Source organism: Alligator mississippiensis, chromosome 10 (assembly GCF_030867095.1).
Source record: "Alligator mississippiensis isolate rAllMis1 chromosome 10, rAllMis1, whole genome shotgun sequence".
NCBI classification, from domain to species: domain Eukaryota; kingdom Metazoa; phylum Chordata; order Crocodylia; family Alligatoridae; genus Alligator; species Alligator mississippiensis.
In genome coordinates this window covers 76,458,719-76,477,631 of record NC_081833.1, presented here as the reverse complement: position 1 = coordinate 76,477,631, position 18,913 = coordinate 76,458,719, and the positions used below count along the sequence as shown (strand labels likewise).

At 61.7% G+C, this 18,913-nt stretch overlaps 1 protein-coding gene across 2 annotated transcripts in view; it reads right to left on the bottom strand.

The window, feature by feature from the left end:
* Positions 1–18,913, bottom strand: part of WWP2 (WW domain containing E3 ubiquitin protein ligase 2) — a 42,459-nt gene that overhangs the window by 17,007 nt on the left and 6,539 nt on the right. For both annotated transcript variants that reach the window (XM_019487738.2, XM_059714007.1), the window contains exons 5-9: positions 15,392–15,529; positions 14,410–14,506; positions 10,200–10,327; positions 8,935–9,151; positions 988–1,077 (exon numbers count right to left, since the gene is read on the bottom strand). In XM_019487738.2, the coding sequence (XP_019343283.1) occupies positions 988–1,077; positions 8,935–9,151; positions 10,200–10,327; positions 14,410–14,506; positions 15,392–15,529 (670 nt within the window). The remainder of the gene's footprint in view (positions 1–987; positions 1,078–8,934; positions 9,152–10,199; positions 10,328–14,409; positions 14,507–15,391; positions 15,530–18,913) is intronic.

Sequence of the window (18,913 nt, the reverse complement as noted above, 5' to 3'; positions counted from 1 at the left end):
CCTGGCATGCACCACGTGCCCAGAATGTCCATCTGGATCAGCTCTACCCCTGCATGGCAAGAGGCTGGAGCCAGGCTGGGCCTGCGCAGCAGCGAGGAGGCTGAGAAGCAGAGCACGATGACTTGCCAGGGAATCACCTCGGGGCTGGTCTGCTCCCGAGCTGGCAGCAGAGCCCGGGCAGGGAAAGACAGAGCACATCCAGGTGCTCAGCAAGGGGTCCCTGCAGCATCTTGGATGGTGCCGAGGGTGAAAGTGGCAGGTTCCCTCAGCTGTCGGGCCAAGGTGCGAAGGACAGAGGTCAGAGACCAAGCAGGGGGCAGGAGAGCCGGCCCAGAGCCCCATTCCCGTGATCAAGGAAGGAGCAAGAGGGCTTGGAGGGATACGGGTATGGCCTAAGGGAACTTCCTTCTTCAGCCAAAAACGTGACCCCTTATTGGCAGGTCTGCTCTTCTGCAGCCGAGCCTGCGGCATGGAGCAGGGCACTGGTCACTGCAGAGCCAGCAGCCCCAGCCGCAGTCAGGCACAGTTCCCCTCGCATCCCCGCGAGGCTGCAGGGACCATACAGGCCCCGACGAGCAGGGCCTGCTCCTGACCCGCAGGAGCTCGCAATCTCCGTACCACTCAAAGCCCAGGCCACAGATGGCACCAGGCCAGCTCACAGCCCTGCAGCTGCAGCAGCAGAACAGGGGATCCTGTGCAGGATTTTCACCTCATTTCTTGAAAGCCTCTTTGTTCTGCCCAGAAGTGACTGTGCTCTGGCTAAGCTGCCTTTGCTCTCCGTGGCTGCGGAGATGGGAAGGGCTCTCCTCCCAGGGGAAAACAAAGCAGGAGAAGCCAATGTCCACCAGGCAGGAATGGGCCAGGAGAGCCAAGCCTGGACGGGGATGCAGGTGGGTCCCGCACCCTGTCTAGGCAGGGAGACATGCCTCCGCCCTCTCCTCCCACTGGCAGCTCCAGTCTGGGGGCCCAGGAGGCCCAGCACCTTACCCTGGGGGAAGAGGTCTCTCCCAGGTGGTCGTCTTGGTGTTATGGTCCACATAATAGACCCGGCCATTAGGCAGCTCTCGCTGCTCCCACCTGAAAGAGAAAGGCAGAGGTGGGTGGATGGAGGAGGCCAAGAGGCAGCCGCAGTGCTATCGGAAGAGCGAAAAGGATGCGACCCATCGAGTCTGCCTCCCAGGCAGGCAGGAGAGGGAATCGGACCTGTTAAATTCGGCACAGACAGGGCTCGGAGCAAGCACAGCTGGGAGCCCTGTAGCCCTCCCTCCCACGACACCCAGGCCCTCCATGGGAGGCTGCTGCATCCCACCGCTTGCTGCCAATGGGACGCAGCTATGTGAGTCAGGGGAACCGGAGGGAGACCCTCCTGCCCTGCCCACACTGATGTCACGGACACCGGGCAGCCCAGGTTTGGGTGACTGGATTTGAACCCACGACAGGCAGGAAGAAACAGCCCCTGCCTCCCTGCCACAGCCCACAGCAGCCAGACACCTGCCTCCCACGCTGTCTGGCAGCACGTGCTCCTGACCGGCTCCCAGGGCGAGGACATGAGCCTGGCATCAGAGACGGCCCTCCTGGAGATGCACGGACAGAGCCGGGCTTCACGAGGGCTCTGGTGACTCTCTCAGAGGAGGCAGCCTCCACAGGGCAGGAAGCACGAGTCTACACCAACCCAGTCACCAGCTGCGATGACTCCTGACCTGCACCAGCTTTCGGGGCTGCTGGCAGCCCGTTGGCCCCTTGAATATGCAATTCTGACAAAGGCCAAACCCAAGCCCCACGTTGTGCTCTGCAGCCCGCTGCGGGCAGAAGGGCCCTTCCATAGGAGGATCCCCCAGGGCATTTATCCACTGTCCGCTGGGAGGTTGGCAGCACAGCTGGCTCCAACCCCACTCGGGGAAGAGAATGCCTCCGTTTGACTGAAGCCGAACGCAGGCAGGACGGTGCAGCCAGCAGCTTTTGACCGACGCAGCTGGGAGGCAGGAGACATGGATCCAGCAACCTCCAAAGGCTGGCGTGGCCTCCATCTTTGCAGCTGAGTGGCTTCCAACAGCGGAGGATGACCGGCGGCTGGCCCCTTGCGGTCCATTCAGCGGGACCCAGAGCAGGGCAATTCCTCGGTGTTTAGCTCCCATGGGCACGGCGCGAACCCTGACCAGCCCCTGCAGTGCTCTGGGGAGGCAGCTGCACTCCTCGTTCCACTTACGACTGACCCAGAGGAGCCAATGGGGACCAGACCCCAGGACCCCCTGGCTCCCGGCCTGCTCTCAGCCCCTGGACCAGTCTTTCCAGGGATAAAGGGAGCTGAGGTTGAAGTGCAATGAGGAAACTATGTGCCAACAGCCGGGCAATGGCAGAGGGTAGGGCAGGGGCTGCTGGAGGCATGGTCCGATGGAGGACCTGGTGTCAGCACCGCGAGCAGGGCTGTGTTCTGGCCTGGGTGCAGGACAGAGCACAGATCCCCCCTTTCCTCCCACAGTAGAAAGCCAGGCCGGGTGGGATTTCACACCATGCCAGCTTTGTGCCCAAAGGGTTCTTGATGTTTCTGCTCAGTTTCTCTCCACGAACCTAAGGGAAAAGCCTCGGTGTCTGGGCCGCAGCAGAAACTTTCCCTCGTTCCCCAGCCCATCACTGACAACTCTTCCAACCCTGTGTCTGGAGGAGACCTTGGGGAGACTGTGTGCAGAGAGCAGACTCCAACGTCGCACCGAGGAGCGCTCTTTGCTGTCACTCATTCACAAATGCTGGTGCACAGAAAGCCGCTACGGGCCCGTCCGCCAGCCTCCATCCCACCCCCGAGGAGGACGCCGGTGCAGATGCTGATGGATAAAGCGTTCTCCTGCAGCACTTCAGGCCCATCTCCCCCTCCCCATTCATCACCAAAAATGCCCCGGGAAAGGAGTACACAAGAGCGCTGTTGTGATGCCCAGGGTGGCTGCGCAGACAGCAGGGCTGGCACAAGCCCCAGCACACAGAAAGCTGATTCAGAGGGAGAAGCCAGCAGTGCCTTGCAAAGGAGGTATTACGTTACCCGGCCCGTCAAGGCAGCGTGCACGGGCCTTCTTGCTGCCAGGACTTAGCAGCAAGGGATGAAGAGTTAAGAGCCCCAGTGGTCCAGGCCCTCTGCTCCCAGAGCCCCAAGCACACGTGGCCACCGCTGCAGCTGCATGCAGCAACACCAGCTAGGCACCACGGCCTGGCCACTGCCCCCCATTCGGTGTCCTGCTGCACACATCCCATCGCTGAGCTACCCGCTCATCCCAACCACTGTCCTTGATCCCAGTGCCGAGAAGGGGTGTGGGACCAGAAACAGCACCGTGCCGTGTAGCAAGTCAGCCACCAGCTTGATCAATGCAGCAGAAAGGAAGATGAGCTCCGGTCTCTGCGGTCTAGAGCCGGCTTCTCCCCTGCGGGCCCTGAGCCCAGAGGACTGGAAGCTGTGCAGCAGTCAGAGGTGAAAGAGCAGCTTCCCAGCTCCCACGGCAGCAGCACAGCCTGCCCCTGCCCATCGAAGGTCTCGGGGGATCTGGGGTTTCCCTCCAAGGCCCCACTGCTCACATGAGTGGAGCAGCACCAAAAGTACGGCCCCAAATGGCATCGTCCCAGGATACAGAGCAGGGACCAGGCTAAGCAGAGGTCCCAGGCATGCGGCTGAGGAGAGCTGAAAACAACACACCCAAGGCAACAGTTGGGGAGGGCACACATGCACCCACAGCACAGCCCAGCCCAGCCCAGGCACTGCAAGGCAGCCCCCAGCCCCACTCAGCATCAACAGCACTTGGAGTTCAACACCGCAGAGCAAAGGGGGCTGCTGTCCGGCTGCGGGGCAGAAAGCTGCGACAGCAGCCAGAGGCCCCAGACGACACGGGGGCCATTGTAACCACCTCAAATGTGACAGACCACCCCCCATTAACAGCCCTCACAGCTACTCCCTTCTGACCTGCAGGTCTGTCTGGCCACAGTTTCTCAACAGGATCCCACTAGGATCTTTTGAACCCCAAAAGAACGCCCTTCCTCCGATATCCCGACCAAGCGGAAGCCAAGCTGGCAGCCCCAGAAACTTGGGAGCAGTGCGGAGATGCCTCATCCCTGAGACAGGACCTCTGCTCACTTGGGAGCAGCCCTTGCGAAGAGGAGCAGGACTGGGATCACAGAGCCGGCTTCGGAGACCTGCCACCTCAGCGCATGGGGAGAGAAGCAAACGGAAGCTCCTGACCCTGGTCCAGGAAGAAGGATCGTGGCGAGTGCTGGGCCTGGCTCCTCCCTGGAGCGGGACAGGAGACATCAGCCATTCTCTTTGGTGGAGAGGGGCCCAGCTGGACTGACTGCACCTGCGGCACGGAGATCCTGGATGAGCAGCAAGGCTGCCGAGTTTGTTTTCTGCTCTTGGCCTCTCCTTGGCAACCGAGACCTGAAAGGATCCGATGGGAACAGGAAAGCTTCATGCCCAGCTGGCCAGGTCATGCTCAGTGCCACGCAACGCCTTGGTGAAGCCTCTCAGGATCTGGCCAGGCTTGCGGTAGGTGAGGGGAGAGCCCCACAGGCCCGGCCGGCAAAGGTCGCTGCCTGTGGGCCGGGTCGGGGCTGGCAGGCATGCCCATGCCGTGGGATGCGTGGGCAGCGGTGGGTCCTCGCCAGCACCTCCGGGAGCACAGAAGGGCTCAGCCCCACAGGGAACGCACCAACGACACCGACCAGCCTCCTGCTCCGGAAACGCCGAATGCCTCGCACCAGAGGTGCTCAGACACTGCCCCTGGGAAAGGCACCCGAGCTGGAGCCCCCAGGCTGGTCTTAATTCCAGGGGGACCCGGGGACCAGAGCCAAGCAAGCTCTGGGTATTGGGACCCCTGGCACGAGGCCTGGCCGACCCAGACACGTCCTCTCGACAGCACAGCCCCCGGCGATGAGTGAAGGTGGATTTCCCCCGCAGAAAGGGTCTTCCCTCCACTCAGATGCTTGTGCTAGAGACGGGTTCGGGGCCTCCCATCCCAGACACGTGCTGTGCAGCTGGGCAGCGCCGTGGTAAGCTGAGAAGCGGCGTGCTGCTCCACCCGCAATCAGCTCCTTGGCTTGCCGTCATGAGTCACAAATCGCAGCAGCTGGGCTGGAACCACTAGCAACCGTTCCCCGTGTCCCGTCCGATCCGCTGCAGGGCCAAGGAGAGAGTCCTAGAGGCCATGCCCTTGGGTCACACGCGTCCCTGCCTAGGTCACCTCATCAGGCACTCCAGAGCTTCAGCCTCCAGGGCTGGTCCCCGAGGCCCCCCAGGCCGGGCTCAGCAAGGGACGCCCTCCCTGGAGCCTGACGCGATTCAGTGCATCTCCTAGACGAGTGCTCCTTGTGCCCAGGTCGGCAAGCAAAGGATGCCAGGAAGCCACAAGATGCCAGGGCCTCAACAGAGCATGGCCCAAGGCAAGCCTGGGTTCAGCCTGAGATCTGCCTGCTCCAAGCAGCTAGGCCCCATTCATCTCTCAACACCGACTTCTAGGCTGGGCTTTGGCCAACTGAAGGCTCCTTGTCCCACAGGATGCAGCTATTTCTCCACCTCAGCACCGGGGAAGTGGGGATGTGACTGGCTTCACCCCGCTCTGGCACGAGCTGTTAATAACGTGGCAAAGGGGAAAGAGGAGCTAACAAAGCGCTGTGCCGCAGCGTCACAGCCCGGCTGCAAAGAGCCTAGCGTCTGGGTTCTGCTCAGGCCCGGGGGTGCAGCCTTCAGTCACATCCCACGAGGGATGTGGACACCCCATGCACCGGGCAGCGCTCCGCTGTGCACCTGGGCTGCAGCAGCCGGTCGCAGCAGCGGTTGTTCCTGGTCCCTTCAGCACTAGGAGGCTGAGGGGTGTGCCAGGCCTGCCCCCAGCTCTAGCCCTGCTCTGGCAGCAGGAAACGGTTGCAGGCGGCCGCGGCTGCAGGGAGCACTGGCCGGTGTGAAACGGCAGCACAGAGGTAACCCTGACGTCCAAACAAAACGCCCTGCCTTATGTAAGAAACCACAGCCCCACGCCTCCTGCCAGACAGCATAATGCGCCTCTTTGTGTGCGCGAGACAGAGCCGTGTACACACACCGCGTTAATGAGTGCTCTGTCCCCAGCGCGGGATCATCACTGATAGGAACCAGATGCAGAAGCCAGTGACTTCGGCTGCCTTCCCTGCCCCTATCAGCTGACTGGGAACCCGCATGTCGAGACGGAGTCCCTGCCCCACCGCCTTCCAGCATGGCCACCTCCCAGCTCTCGGCCCACACGCACACGTGCTCTAGCTCCGCTTACTTGGGTCTCAAGAAAACACGTCTGCATGCCAGCCCAGGTGGATGGGGGGGAGGGGGGATTCTGGGCTCTGCTGGACAGTGAATGGGTCAGATCACCTTCCAGTATCCTCCAGCAAGCTCGCAGGCCAATGTGAGACTCCTTTGTGCTCCCCACATCTGGAGCAGATGTTTGGAGACAGCGATCTGGGAAGAATAAATAGCTCTGCATCCCCATGTGAACCCAGCCTCCCTGTGCGATGCGTGTGGCAGGCTTCGGGCATGTGCCAGGGTACGCCTGAGAAGAGCTGAGACATCTCAGGGCCGCTGAGGAGAGCCAGACTTATTGCACCTCTCCAAGGAAACCTGGGGAGGCCTCCTCCAATGGGCACTCAAACCCCTGGGCTTTGGGGCCATTAGCAGTGGTGCACAGGGCCTTACCAGCAGAGCAGGAACTGCTGGACCCCCCCCCCGGCTGTCCTGACGTACGCCTGAGGCTCCAGGCATCAGGCTGGGTTTAGTCTGGGGTAGCTCTACTTCTTCTCTGGAGCTGAAACAGGCCACCAGCGCCCCCAAAACCCAGGCCAGCCTCTCTTGACCCAGAGTCTGCACCAGGAGGTCACATGCCAGGCTCCATGCTCAAGAGCACAGGGCAGGTGACTCACTCCAACCCAACGCGAGTTTTGAGTAACGGGTGCAAGTGAGTGCTTCGATCTCCTACCCCGGCTGCTCCTCTAGCTGGTGGGGGACGGGGAAAGCCCCAGAAGCAGCACAGCTGCCTCTACAGCCCCTCAGACCAAGGGGAGAAACGGAGAAGCTGAGCCTTTGCTGCCTCCCGTAGCACAGCTGGGCGTGCACCTCTGCCCCGAGAGGGGTCCACCGCTGGGCCTGGTTGGCTGACAATCCCATCCTTGGCCCAGTTCCACAGTGCTGTGGGGGGCGGGCGGCTGGACAGCCTGTTGGCGCGAGGGTGCAGCATCCCCCTGCCCCTTGCAGAGGCCTCCACAGATCCCATTTGTGAGGCGTGCGCCACCCCCGCGTGCCGGGAGCGACAACACCCGCTGCCACCTGGGACCGGCGGGGGCAGGAGGAGAACGAGGCCGTCCGGCGGGAGGCACACACTCCAGCTGGAATAAAGACCTTTTCAGAGTGCTGGACTTTTCCAGCTGCCTGGAAACAGGAAGTGCCCGAGCCCCGAGAACAGTAACCCTCACACACCCCGCATAAAGGCGCACTGAGCCGTTAACCCTAATTACCTGTGACTGACACACGAGGGAGGCCCTGACCTTCCAGGCATTGGCTTTGCGAAAGGAAAATAAACAGCTCGCTCCATAGGAAATGCGGGAGGCCATTTTCCCTTTCAACCCCCTCTGGCTGCTTTGCCTTCATGCCCCAAAGTAACGGCGGTGTTTGGAGTCCAGGAGGAGAAGTGCTGCATGGGGCAGGCACTGAGCAGGGCCAGTCTCAGAGACGGTCATGCAGCTTTAACCAGGGGACAGCACACGCAGCAACATGTCTCCTCTCCTCAGCCCTGCCCCCAGATGCCCCTGCAAAGCCACCGTGGCAGGACAGGGTGTGAGAAAGCCGCGTTCCTGTCCTGGGGCCTACATGTTCCCTGCTTGGAGTCGGGGCCCTTACCAGCACCTGGAGGGAGGGAGGGAGGGAGGGAGGGAGGCAGCCTGGGATCAGGACTCCAAGCCAGCTGGAGCAGAGGACTCCGCGTGGGGGAAGAGCCAATTCTGACGTGCTCTCTGGTACAGCAATGCGGCGAAGCTGGTGACGCTGCCTCCAGCAGCTGCCTGGCACTCTGGCCAGGCCTTGTGCTGCCGAGGCATCCTAGGGAGGCCTCTCCCTGGTCCCCTCTGCTGCCCAGGGTGGCCAGCTTAGTGCAGACATCCCTGCTCTACACCAGCGGGGCAGTGAGGCGTCCCCCATCTGCAAGGGCTCCTTTATGGCTTTTCCAGCCTCCTGTCCTGGGGTGTCTAGAGAGCCCCGTTGCTCTGTATCACGTCTCCACCCTGCCCTGGGTCTGTCAGGGCTCCACGCTCCTCTCCTGACCCCACCAAACTCACCTTTGTGACACCCCCTGAGAGCCTGAAAGGGATTTGTGTCCCTGCTCCCCATGGTACAACCATTCTTCAGCCACATGGCTCAGCGGGACAGGGCTGTTTCGTGCCACTGAAGCAGGGGCAGCGTCATGTGGGAATGGACCAAAACCAACAGCTCCTCCTGAAAGCAGCAGCAGGAGCCAGCAGCCTCGGTTGCTTTCCACTCTCGCCCCCCTAGCACCTAACATGTTTGTGTGCAGTTCTCTGCAGCTGCAAGGAAGGAGCAGCTCTCAGACCCTCTCCATGCTCCGTGACTGGAGGGCCCTCAGGGGTCGTCTCATTTAGCCCTGGCACAGAGGCAGGATGTGCTACCCCAAACAACTCTCCTCGGAATGGCAGGGCCCAGCTGTCACGCTGCACTGCTCCGAGCTGGCTCTGGGAAGCTGCCAAGAGCCGGACGCAGACTCCCGCCTCACGAGCCTCTCAAGAGCTGGCTTTTCCAGAGAGAGGCCCACAGGCCACCTTGCCCAAAGCACCTTCCTGAGTGAGCTGAGGGTCTCTAGCACCATCACCCTGCAAAGCAAAGTAGGACACAGCTGCCCTGAAAAAGAGCCCAAGGCCTGCAACAGAGCCACTTACCCAGGTGGGAGCGCATCCAGGACCTGCGTGGCCTCCTGGGGCTGCTGCGTGCCTGAGCCAGAGGCTGGCTCCTCTGCTTCCCCAGGCACAGCTGCGGCAGGCAGGGCAGCTGCTGTGGAGCTGCTAGTCGCACTCAATGCCACTGCTGGTGGGGAGGCTGTGCCCACTGCAGACCGCTCCTCCTCAGTGTCGGTGGCCCCTGCAGAGTCACCATTCACTAGAAAGGCAGAGGGCAGAAATCAGCATAGAGGGAAGGGGTAGCTTGCTGCTACTGAAACCCCAGCTCCAAGCTGGGACCCTCACAGCCCCATGTTCAGGGAGCTTGCAGCCCTCTGCAAAGGGAGAGACACCAGTGCCACAGGGGTGGGGAAAATCTCAAGCCAGGACCTGCTGCTGCTGCCTGCACCCCATCTCCGCAGGCCGGGTGGGATGGACACGTCCCTGGAGTGGGGCTGTAGAGGGATGATGGCACTCCCTCTCCAGCACCCCCACAGCCTAGGTGAATTCAGGCAAAGGGCAGAGATCTCAAAAATGTGCTGGCACACATCAGGAGGTGCCATGGACCTGAGAAGGGCCAGCTCAGCACACTGCCCAGCCCTGATACAGCCAGCTGGTGCTGGACTCCACTGAACAGTGCACGGAGGCCACAGGGACCAAGAGGGGCAGCTGAAGGGAGGAGAGAGGCGGCACCAGCAGGATGTTGCCTGCCTGCTCCTACCCACGTACAGCCTCAGGCCCCTTTTCAACACAGGAATGTTGCAGCCCTGTGAGCCTCTACCAGCCTGGGCTCTGCCTCTGGGCAGGAGGGTGGCGCTCACATGCACAATGGAAGGAAGGAGGCTCCCACCATGTCTCCATGAAGTCTCAGCCCAGAGGCCAGATGCTGGGTGTCACCAGGGATCCAGGGCCCATTCTGTGGCAGCAAGCCTGGCTGGTCCACAACCTTGGCACTTGCAGGGACAGGCTGTGCCCACGTGGCACACGAGCCAGCAAGGTGCTGGTGGGGAGAGGAGCTCTGCCACCTGAAGTGACAGAGCAGCCTGGGGGGAGCACAGGTTCCAGCATGGGCTGCAGGCTGGTTATTTGGATGCAGAAGCAGCATTTCAAGCTGGGAATGGTGGTCTTCGTGGAACACCCCTTATGAAACAAGGGCAGCCATGGGCCGCACTGCACGGTGCAGAGAAAGCTGGATGCAGCGAGTGCCTCTACACTCACTGGTGGCCCAAGCACCACTTGCCGGCTGCCCTCTGCTCAGGACACCTCACCTGTGCCATTCACTGTGCTGCCCTGACTCTGGCTCTTGGCTAGCTGCTGGTGCCGTGTCCTGGTGCTGGGGCTGGCCTCGCTGTTCCCCGCATTCTGCCTGGCTGCTCCCGCTGTGTGTCTGTGCGTCCTGTATGTGGGTAGAGACATGCAGGGCAGTGGGTGAGAGGGGCACCTGGCCTGGGATGGCAGCTCCTCACCCCTCCTGCCCAGGGGCTGGGCTTAGTTCCTGGGCTTTTTCCCCCAGATGCACCCTGCCAACCCCTCTGATCTGGCAGATCCTAACTGCCGACCGTCCCCTTTGTGAAGCAACTCAACCCCCCGCCCTCTGACAGACCCGCTGCCCTGCAGTGACGTATGCCTGCACGGCCCCCCTGACACCAGCCCTTCCTGGAGGAAGAGACACCTTGGGGCATGGTCCAGGGGTTTCCCAGTCTTCACCTACCAGTCACCAACTGGGGATGTCTGGGATGCGTCACTGGAGGGAAGAGGGCCGGCCTGGCCCCTGGTTACACAAACATGATTAGAGGCCCTGTCTGGACTGAGCTAGCTCTGGGGAGATAACCATGTACCAGTAATGGCCTCTGGCAAGAGTGGGACACTGGCTTACGAAACACCACAGCTGCCAGTCTCAGCCCAGGGCTGTGCTGACTACAAGCTGAGAGGCAGCTGTGCCTGTAACCGCTGACACACTGGCCCTGGGCTGCAGGGTGGACAAGACCGTCACCTCCTTTCCCTGCAGCTGACTAGACCCCCAAGGCCTCCACGGAGCCCAGCTGTCCTTGCTGGAGGGAGCACAAGCACAAACAGGGTGGGCAGCGGGGTGGACCTGTGGCTGGCAGAAGCTGAGCCAGGGACGAGAAGTGCCGCCAGAAGCCTGAAGGCTGCACAGGCAGGTCCGTCCCTGGGGCTGGGGAAGGGGCGGGGATGCCGGCCTGCGCACACGGACTTGCATTCAGAGCAGTTTCCAGTAGACTCTGTTGTTACCGTTGCTCTGTACTGGCATGGGACAGAGCAACCAGGCCTCAGCCCCAGCCCTTGGACCAGTGCTATGGGGCAGCTCAGCTGGCTCAGGCCAGAGATGCTGGCAGCAGAGGGCAGGGAGGGGGGAAGGGCAGAGGAGCAATAAAGGGCCAGTTTATTCTAGCCAAGCAATTCCCCTTAAAAGGGCAAAACTCTCCATGTGTCCGGAGGTCTCCGGGCTCAGCCAAGCAGGGCGGCAGCTTGGCAGCAACGGGGCCAGAGCATCAATCGTGCCACACCCGCAGAGCTGGGACAAGCCCTTGGGGACAGCCGGGCGCTCTGCTCTCAGCAGCTGTGCGTGGGGCTGGGGGTGGCCTGGCCCTGAGGGCAGGGGAGCCAGGACTCTGCCCCTCCCTGGCCCCAGCGGTCAGTCCTCACCCCCACGCACCTCGCCCCCAACTTCTCAGCTCCCCACAGCCTGCAAAGGGCTGGCAGGACAGCTCAGCAGGCCAAGGCAGCTCGGGCCTGCTGGAGCAAAGGCCACTGGACACCTCTGAGGCTCAGCCTCACTGAGCAGAGCCCGCTAGGACAGAGCTCTGACCCCAGATGGGCAACCCGCACCCTCCCCCCCAGAGTAGAGATGCTCAGGCACACGATGGGCCCTTATCTACGCCCTGCTCCACGGGGAGCAGCTAAAAGCTGCCTGGAGAGTTTTTAGAAACCAAAACAGGATGTTTTCCGGCTGCCAGCCGGCCGCACAGGGTCACCAGGCCCAAATTAGCCAGGCTGCCAGCCTGGCCCTCCTACAGACGCTCCCATCTGGGCATTGTCTTTTAATAGCAGCGTGGAAATACACCCAGTGGAGCCACGTGACAAGGACTGGGCTGGGAACGAGCGCTTAAAATAGGAGCAGGGAAAAAACAAGGCTGAGCAGTGCTGGGAACGGGCTCTCGGAGCCCTGCTAGCCACCCATGGGGCGGAAGTGGGGCCAAGGCTGGCAGAAGCCACAGTGCTTTCGGGCAGCCCACCGGTGCTGGGAGCCATGGCAGGTGCCAGCCCCTGGCTTCACAAGGTGCACCCACCAGCCCATTCTCCCCACAGAGGAGGACAAGCCGGAAGAAGAACCCCAGCCTCATCCACCTGGCAGGTCTTGAGGCCCAGTCCCAAACCCCCATTCCTTGGGGTCCTGCATAACCTAATCCTCTCTGTGCTCAGAGCCAGACAGAGGGGGCTGCTCCATGGCGTCGGGGCAGGGGCCGTGGCCCTCACCCAGTCCAGAGGCCGCCCAGGGCAGCTGGGAAGAGTAAGGGCAGATGGCAGACCCGGCTCTGGGCAGGCAGGAGCAGTGCTAGGGAGCCCACGCCAGGGCAGCAGCGGAGCACAGGAGGCACAGCCCCAGCGTCACATCTCCCAGCCAGGAACATGGAGCTGAGAAATTCCTCTGGTCCATGCGAGGCAGCAAGGCCAAGCGCTCTGTGCCCAGCGCTGGCCCCTGCTCGCAGGACAGGGAGCAGCAGCACAGAGCCTTGGGCATGGAGCAGCGCCAGCCTCCCACCGCCCTTGGGCAGAGCAGGTGTTCGTGGGGCAGTGCCAGGGACCCTTTCCTAAAAGACAGCCACGTGCTGGGGACATGGGCGCTTCACCAGTACGAGCAGGCTGCTGGACACCCTGGTCCTGCACCAGCCTGCAGTCTCTCAGCCTCCCAGCTGTGCTCATCACTGCCTTCCTCAGAGCACTCTCCAGACACCAGGAGCTCTGCTAAGGAGCACATGCTGCTGCTATCGTCTCCCGCTGCCCCTGGGCCACACGCCTGTGACCCAGAGGTCTGGCAGGCTTTGTCTGCTGCCTCACTGCCAGCCTCTGGGGCTGGGAGGGCTGCAGAGCCACATGCGAAGTGCTGGGGGCATGTCCAGGGCTACGCAGGACAACCAGAGGCAGGGAGAAGAGCGACCTAGTGGTGCTGGCTCTAAGTGTCCCCAGAAGCCATCGCTAGCCAGGAAGCGAGGCCTCAGCCCCAGCCCCAGCAAAGCAGCAACACTAAACCTGTGCTGCTCCCCCAAGCACCAGGGTGAGGGAGTGAAACCCTGCGTGCCCGCACCCAGACCCAGGTGCTGCACGCCGGCCAGCTGCAGGGAGCAAGACTAAGGACAGGACCCGCCCCACAGTCAGCACAGCCCCCCTCACACTACGCCCCCTCTCGCAGCCATCCCCCCAGCGCAAATGACTGCCTCTTTATTTTCTCTTTGCACAGTTGACTGTGGAATTTCACGCCCCAAGCCCAAGTTTACCAGCAGCTCCCAAGGCACCGCTTGTGCTGGGAAGAAAACGACCCAGCAATTTCCCTCGAGAAGGTCAGGCAGAAAGAGCTGGTGGGGGGACAAGTAACCCTTTTCTTTCCATCCAGCCTTTCAGGGAGGTCTGCAGTCCTCAGCGAGCCTATGGAAATAAATCCCACTCTACAAAGAAATGGAGCCTTTCCCAAACTTCCCTCATGCGTGTGCAGGGCTCGCTCTAGCCACCAAAATGGCAGCCACAGCAGCTGTTTCACACCACGTGGAAGTCCACCTATGCTCAGTGAAGACTGAATTTCAGAGATGACAGAACATAGATACCCAAACTTGGATGCAGGCAGATGCATGCCCACCCAGCAAGAAGTGCTGTGGGATCTCTAGTGCCTGACATGAGTCACTGGACCCTCTGCCACAAGCCACAGCACAGCCAGCCCCAGCGCCCTGCAGGCAGCGTTCCACCAGCCAAGGTGGCTGCAGCCACGGCAGAGGCCTTCTAGCCAAACACTGCCCAGGGCCTGGCACACTTGGTTTGTGACGCCTGCAGAATGAGGCCCAGAACGACCCAGGCCCGGGCTGCTAACAAGCGGTCAGGATCGCAGTGGAATCACACATCACCTCTGCCCTAGGCCCGAATGCCAAGCACACAACCAACACGCAAGGGCTGCCCAAGGCCCTCGGGTGTTTGGCCAGCTGGGGCAAAGACAGACGTGTGCTGGGGGTTCCACGTGCCTCAGTGCTGCCGGGAGGTGCCTGCGCTGTGCTTGGGAAAGGCTGACTCAGTCCTGCCTGTGCCTCCTGAGAGGCCAGGTACATGAAGCCCATCCCTCGCCTCAGGGCAGCCGTCCCCACCAGACGGGCCCCTGCCCCAAGCCTTCCAACATCTCCACTGCAAACTCCTGCAGGACACCCCCACCTGCCCCATCCATGGCTTAGTAGCAGGCATCACCCAGGTCCTTACCTGGACTTGCTGCCAAAGCATTTGGTGCTGGGAGGCTGGTGGCGGCTTTCTGCAGCTGCCGCAGTGCTGCTGGATTCCTGTCTGGGCAGCTGAGACCCTGGGCAATTAAAGGGGAAAGAGATGAGAAAGCAGACAAGCGCTATGTCGATGTAGACAGGCCAGCAGGTAAGGACCCATGGCAGGTGTGACAGCTGCTGCCTGTCCAAGGGAAAGCACTGACAGGCAAGTGTCCCCTGCTCTCCTGGGGCATCTGCACAGGGAACTCGAGGACAAGACCTGCCAAAGGGCACAGGGCCTACAAGAGCATGGGTGTGCATTGGGCTACATTCCACCACGCAGCTCTGCCAGGCCCCAAGGAACTCATGCCAGGACAGCTCCTGTGACCCGGACTAGTTCTGGGCTGCCCATACATGTGGCTCCACTCGGGGCCTGCAGAACCCTTCCATGCACTGAGGATGCTGGGCCCGTGGGCATGCTGGCACCCACAACTTGCTATGGATCTGAACCCAGCACAAGTAACAGGCAAACACCCTCCAAGTCAGGGCATGGGGAGTCTGCCCCTAACCTTCTCATCCCAGGCCAGGAACACTGTCCCAGATGCCTTCCACTTGTCCCCTTGCAAGGCTTCTCAGCCAGCGTCCCTCCACCTGTCCTCGCTCTGCACCTTTCTAGCACAGGGAGTCCCCAGGTCATGACTTGCTGTGGGCAAAGGGCCCCAAGGACACCTATGCCCTCACATCCATAGTAGGCCTGGAGCTGCCCTCCCCAGGAGACCTTGGAAGACTTCCCAGCAGCTGGGCTGAGTCCTGTGGGCACGCAGGCTGGGACAGGAGCCTTCTCTGGAAGAGGATACAGCTCCTGCACTTGGAGATGTGCTGGCAGGTCCTCCAAGCTGCCATCTCAGCCTGGCAGCCTTGTCCCCTGGCATTTGCCACCTCACGCTCCAAGCTGCAGCCTGCTGGTGGAGATGGGCGGTACTCACCCTCTGTCACGGCACTGCCATTAGGCAGGCTTCCCAGATCAACAGTCGGCCCGTCCAGGAAAATCGTCAGCTCTCCACCAGAGACAACGCTGCCTTTGTTCTCCGTCTGCAGGTTCAGGATCAGCTGCGTGTTCTCTACTGTGGGAGACAGAGGGACACAGAGGAAGAGACTGAGCTGGACTTGCCATTGGAGGTAGCTTGTCACTCAGGGGGCACAACCTCCGCCAAGGGGTTCCAGTCCCCACCCTTGGCCTGTGGCCTCTCCCTGCACAGCTCAAGGAGGAAGTCACCTCCCCGGGCATCTGCAGCGCCAGGAGCAGCAGCAGCAGCACAGCCTGCCATGCCATATGGCCCCAGCCAGCGCGCCCAACCTACCCAGGAAGCCGCTCCCACTGACCCCGGCTTCTTCACAGAACTGCTGCAGGCTGGAAGGGGCCTTGCAGACATCCAGCCCAACCCCTGCACAGACACAGGATGCTCCTGGCCCATCCTGGACAGACAACCGCCCACCCTGCTCTTGGAAACCTGGGAGACTCGTCCTCTCCAGAGAGCAGCAGGGAACTGACCCCCCATTCGAGGTGCACAGTCTACGTGGAGCCATGACATGACCTGTGCTGCACCAGCACAAGGCAGATACCCTGGATGAGGAAGGCAAGCAGCAAGAGAGCCCTGTGCCAGGCACCAATAGGATCTGCTGAGTTGGGCCCAGCCAGGAACCAGACCCAAGGGCAGGCCGGCAGAATGTGCCCGGCAGAATGTGCCCGGCATGTGAGGGGCTCCACACTGCCTCCACACCCTCTGTACTGGCTCTCGTGGCTCTCAGCAGCTTGAGGCTTGCATAACATGGCCACCTCGGCTTTGTCCCATGAACACAGCTCTACTCTTCTCCCCTGTACAGCCAGAGTAGCACTGGGTGGGCCTGGGAAGGCGAGTGTCAGCCGTCAGCGTGGTGAGGCTGCGCAGCTGCTGGGCATCTCTGAGAACCGCTCCATGACAAGAGCAGACAAGAGACCTGCAGCCTCCCCCAGTGCCCTCCAGGCCATGAGCCAGCTTGCTGCAGCACCCACACAGCAGAGAGCAGCACAATTCTTGCGCGAACATGGGGTGGAGCAGTGGCTGTGCACTGCCCAGCCTGAGGCCCTCTTGCTGCCTGCCCAGTCTCTTGCATGGCCCTGGCCAAACCACGAAGCTGGCCAGGAGCCGGACCAGCATCCCTAACCCCAGGCAAGACAACTGCCCATTGCCAAGCGCCCGCAATGGTGAAACGTGAACACAACTGCCTTGATTCAGCTGGAGGGATGTGGCTGACCTGGCCTGGGACTCTGGCCCAGACACTTCCCGACGAGTTCACTCAGATAATATTTGTACTGCGCACGCATGACTCAATGACGTGCCTGCTCTGCTCTAGCAGCCAGCCTCCCCCCCTGCAGCAGCCACCAGGCTGGGGTTAGGCCAGGGCTCACTAGGCGTGGTGGGGCACCCACATACACACACACGCATGCAGCTGAGGCTGCAGCGCTGTGATGGGGGCCAGAAGCAGGCTGGCTGGCACACCCAGGCATACTTGTAGCTCCCCTTCTCCTGGCTTGCTCACGTCCTTGGCTTTCTGCTCCCAGGGTGGACACTCCCTGCACCCCTGCCATGCTCCCCACTGCAGATGCTGTGCTCAGGACCCCTGCAGCCAATCTACGCTGCCTCCCTGTCAGCAAGGGACCACTCATGGCTCTGCCAGCCAGTGTCACACTTGAGGGCAAGCGCTGCCCTGTATGGCACTCCACGGTGCCGGATGTGGTAATAACGGCAGCAGCATTTGCCCTCTCCTGCGCCACCTGGATCTGCCCGCACCTTGGCCACGGAGCAGCTGCTTTGAGGCGTTCTGGGGACAGCCGAGGTCCCCATAAAACCTGCAGGCAACACCAGACTGGAAGCAAGGGAGGGGAAGGGGGCAAGGGGGAAGCGACAGAGCTCAGCCCAGCACTCAGGAGAGGCAATAAGCCCTAGATAGGAACAGCCTGGGGCTGCAGCAGGTTTGCCAGTCTCCCAGTTGTCCAATGACAGGACGATCAGGCCCATCACTGGCACCAGCTGGGGCAACCCCGGGGGTGAGCTGACCCTAGCCTCAGAGGCATGGCGCAGCCTGGGCCAGGGCTCCCATGGGAGCTAGGGCAGCTCGGTTCCTTTGACCTGGGAGCTCTCTGCCCAGTTTCACCTGCCCTGAACAGCAGTATCCCACTGGCAGGGGGAAGTATGGATGGCCCTGGGCTCTCCAGGCACATCTGCTTCCAGTGAGGCCAGCATCTGCTCCCAGCTGGAGAGCATGTCACTGTCGGGCAGGAAAGCCACAGCTGTGCAGAGCTGGGCATCCTGGTCTTCGGCTGGCAGCCAGTTTCTCCTGCCCCCCATACCAGGTCCAACTCTGGGATGCTCAGGGTAGGGAGAAACAAGACCCTGCTTACTGCGCAGCTGGCCCCAGGGGACTGGAGACCACCAGGCCCAACAGAAGTCCGCTCCACAGCAGTCTCCCACACGTGACGTGCTGTTCAGCCATTGTCAAGAGATTTCAAGCTCCCCCCAGGCCCTGTCACTGGCCCCCATCCCCTGTGGGACTCCAGGCAAGTGATGTGTTCGGCCTCACCATCTCGATCAGCACAAAGGGGCAAACCCCAATGCACCTCCCCATGCTCTGAAGCTCACAGGATGCTGCGGCGAGCAGAAGTCTGCTTGTCCCTGGCTTCTCCTGCCTCTGCCAGCCCTCAGGAAGCCCTGTCCCACCAAACACTGAGGCTCTGTCCCCTCGGCTGCAGGCAGCCGCTCCCTGAGGGGGCTGCACAGGCCCACACTGCAAAGCTGCTGAAGATGGCTCGGTAGCCAAGGCAAAGCATCTCCAAATCGGTTGCTTAAGGAAACTAAATACTGGCAGAACCTTCCATTCAGCGTCCCCTCCCGGCACACGGGACGCACGAAGGGACCTTGCTGCTACGCCAACAGAGAGTCCCCCGACCGGCCGTGCACAAAGCCTGCCTGTGTCCCAGCAAGCAGCCAGAGCCAGAGCCGCATGGGGTTGCTACTCTGGGAAGGGGCTGGGGGCTACTCGGGCCTGAATATGGCCTCAGTTCGGTGGCTGCGGGTGCCCTGCATGCGACATCACTACTCTCATTTAGCACAGGCCGTCTGGAATTCCCATCCAGTCCATTAAGTGGATTTACAGGTCCCCGGAGCAGGGCTGGTAGCAGAAGCCACAACAGAGGCTCTGGGCTGAGTCAGGAGCCAGAGGGAGCACTGGTAACAGCACGCGTCTGACACGGCTCCTTGGCAACACCTTCCACTTAAAAGCGGGGGGAGCAGCTCCAACCAAGGACCTCTTCTCTGCAGAGGGATGGCTCACGCCAGCTCACATGCTGACAGAGGGAGCTTCAGACACGGCCCTCCCGTGCAGGGGGTCCTGCCCTCTGCATTTGCACTGGACGCAAGGTCAGAGTCAGCTCAGACACAGCCGTGGCAGTGGCTGGCAGCCATCACCCA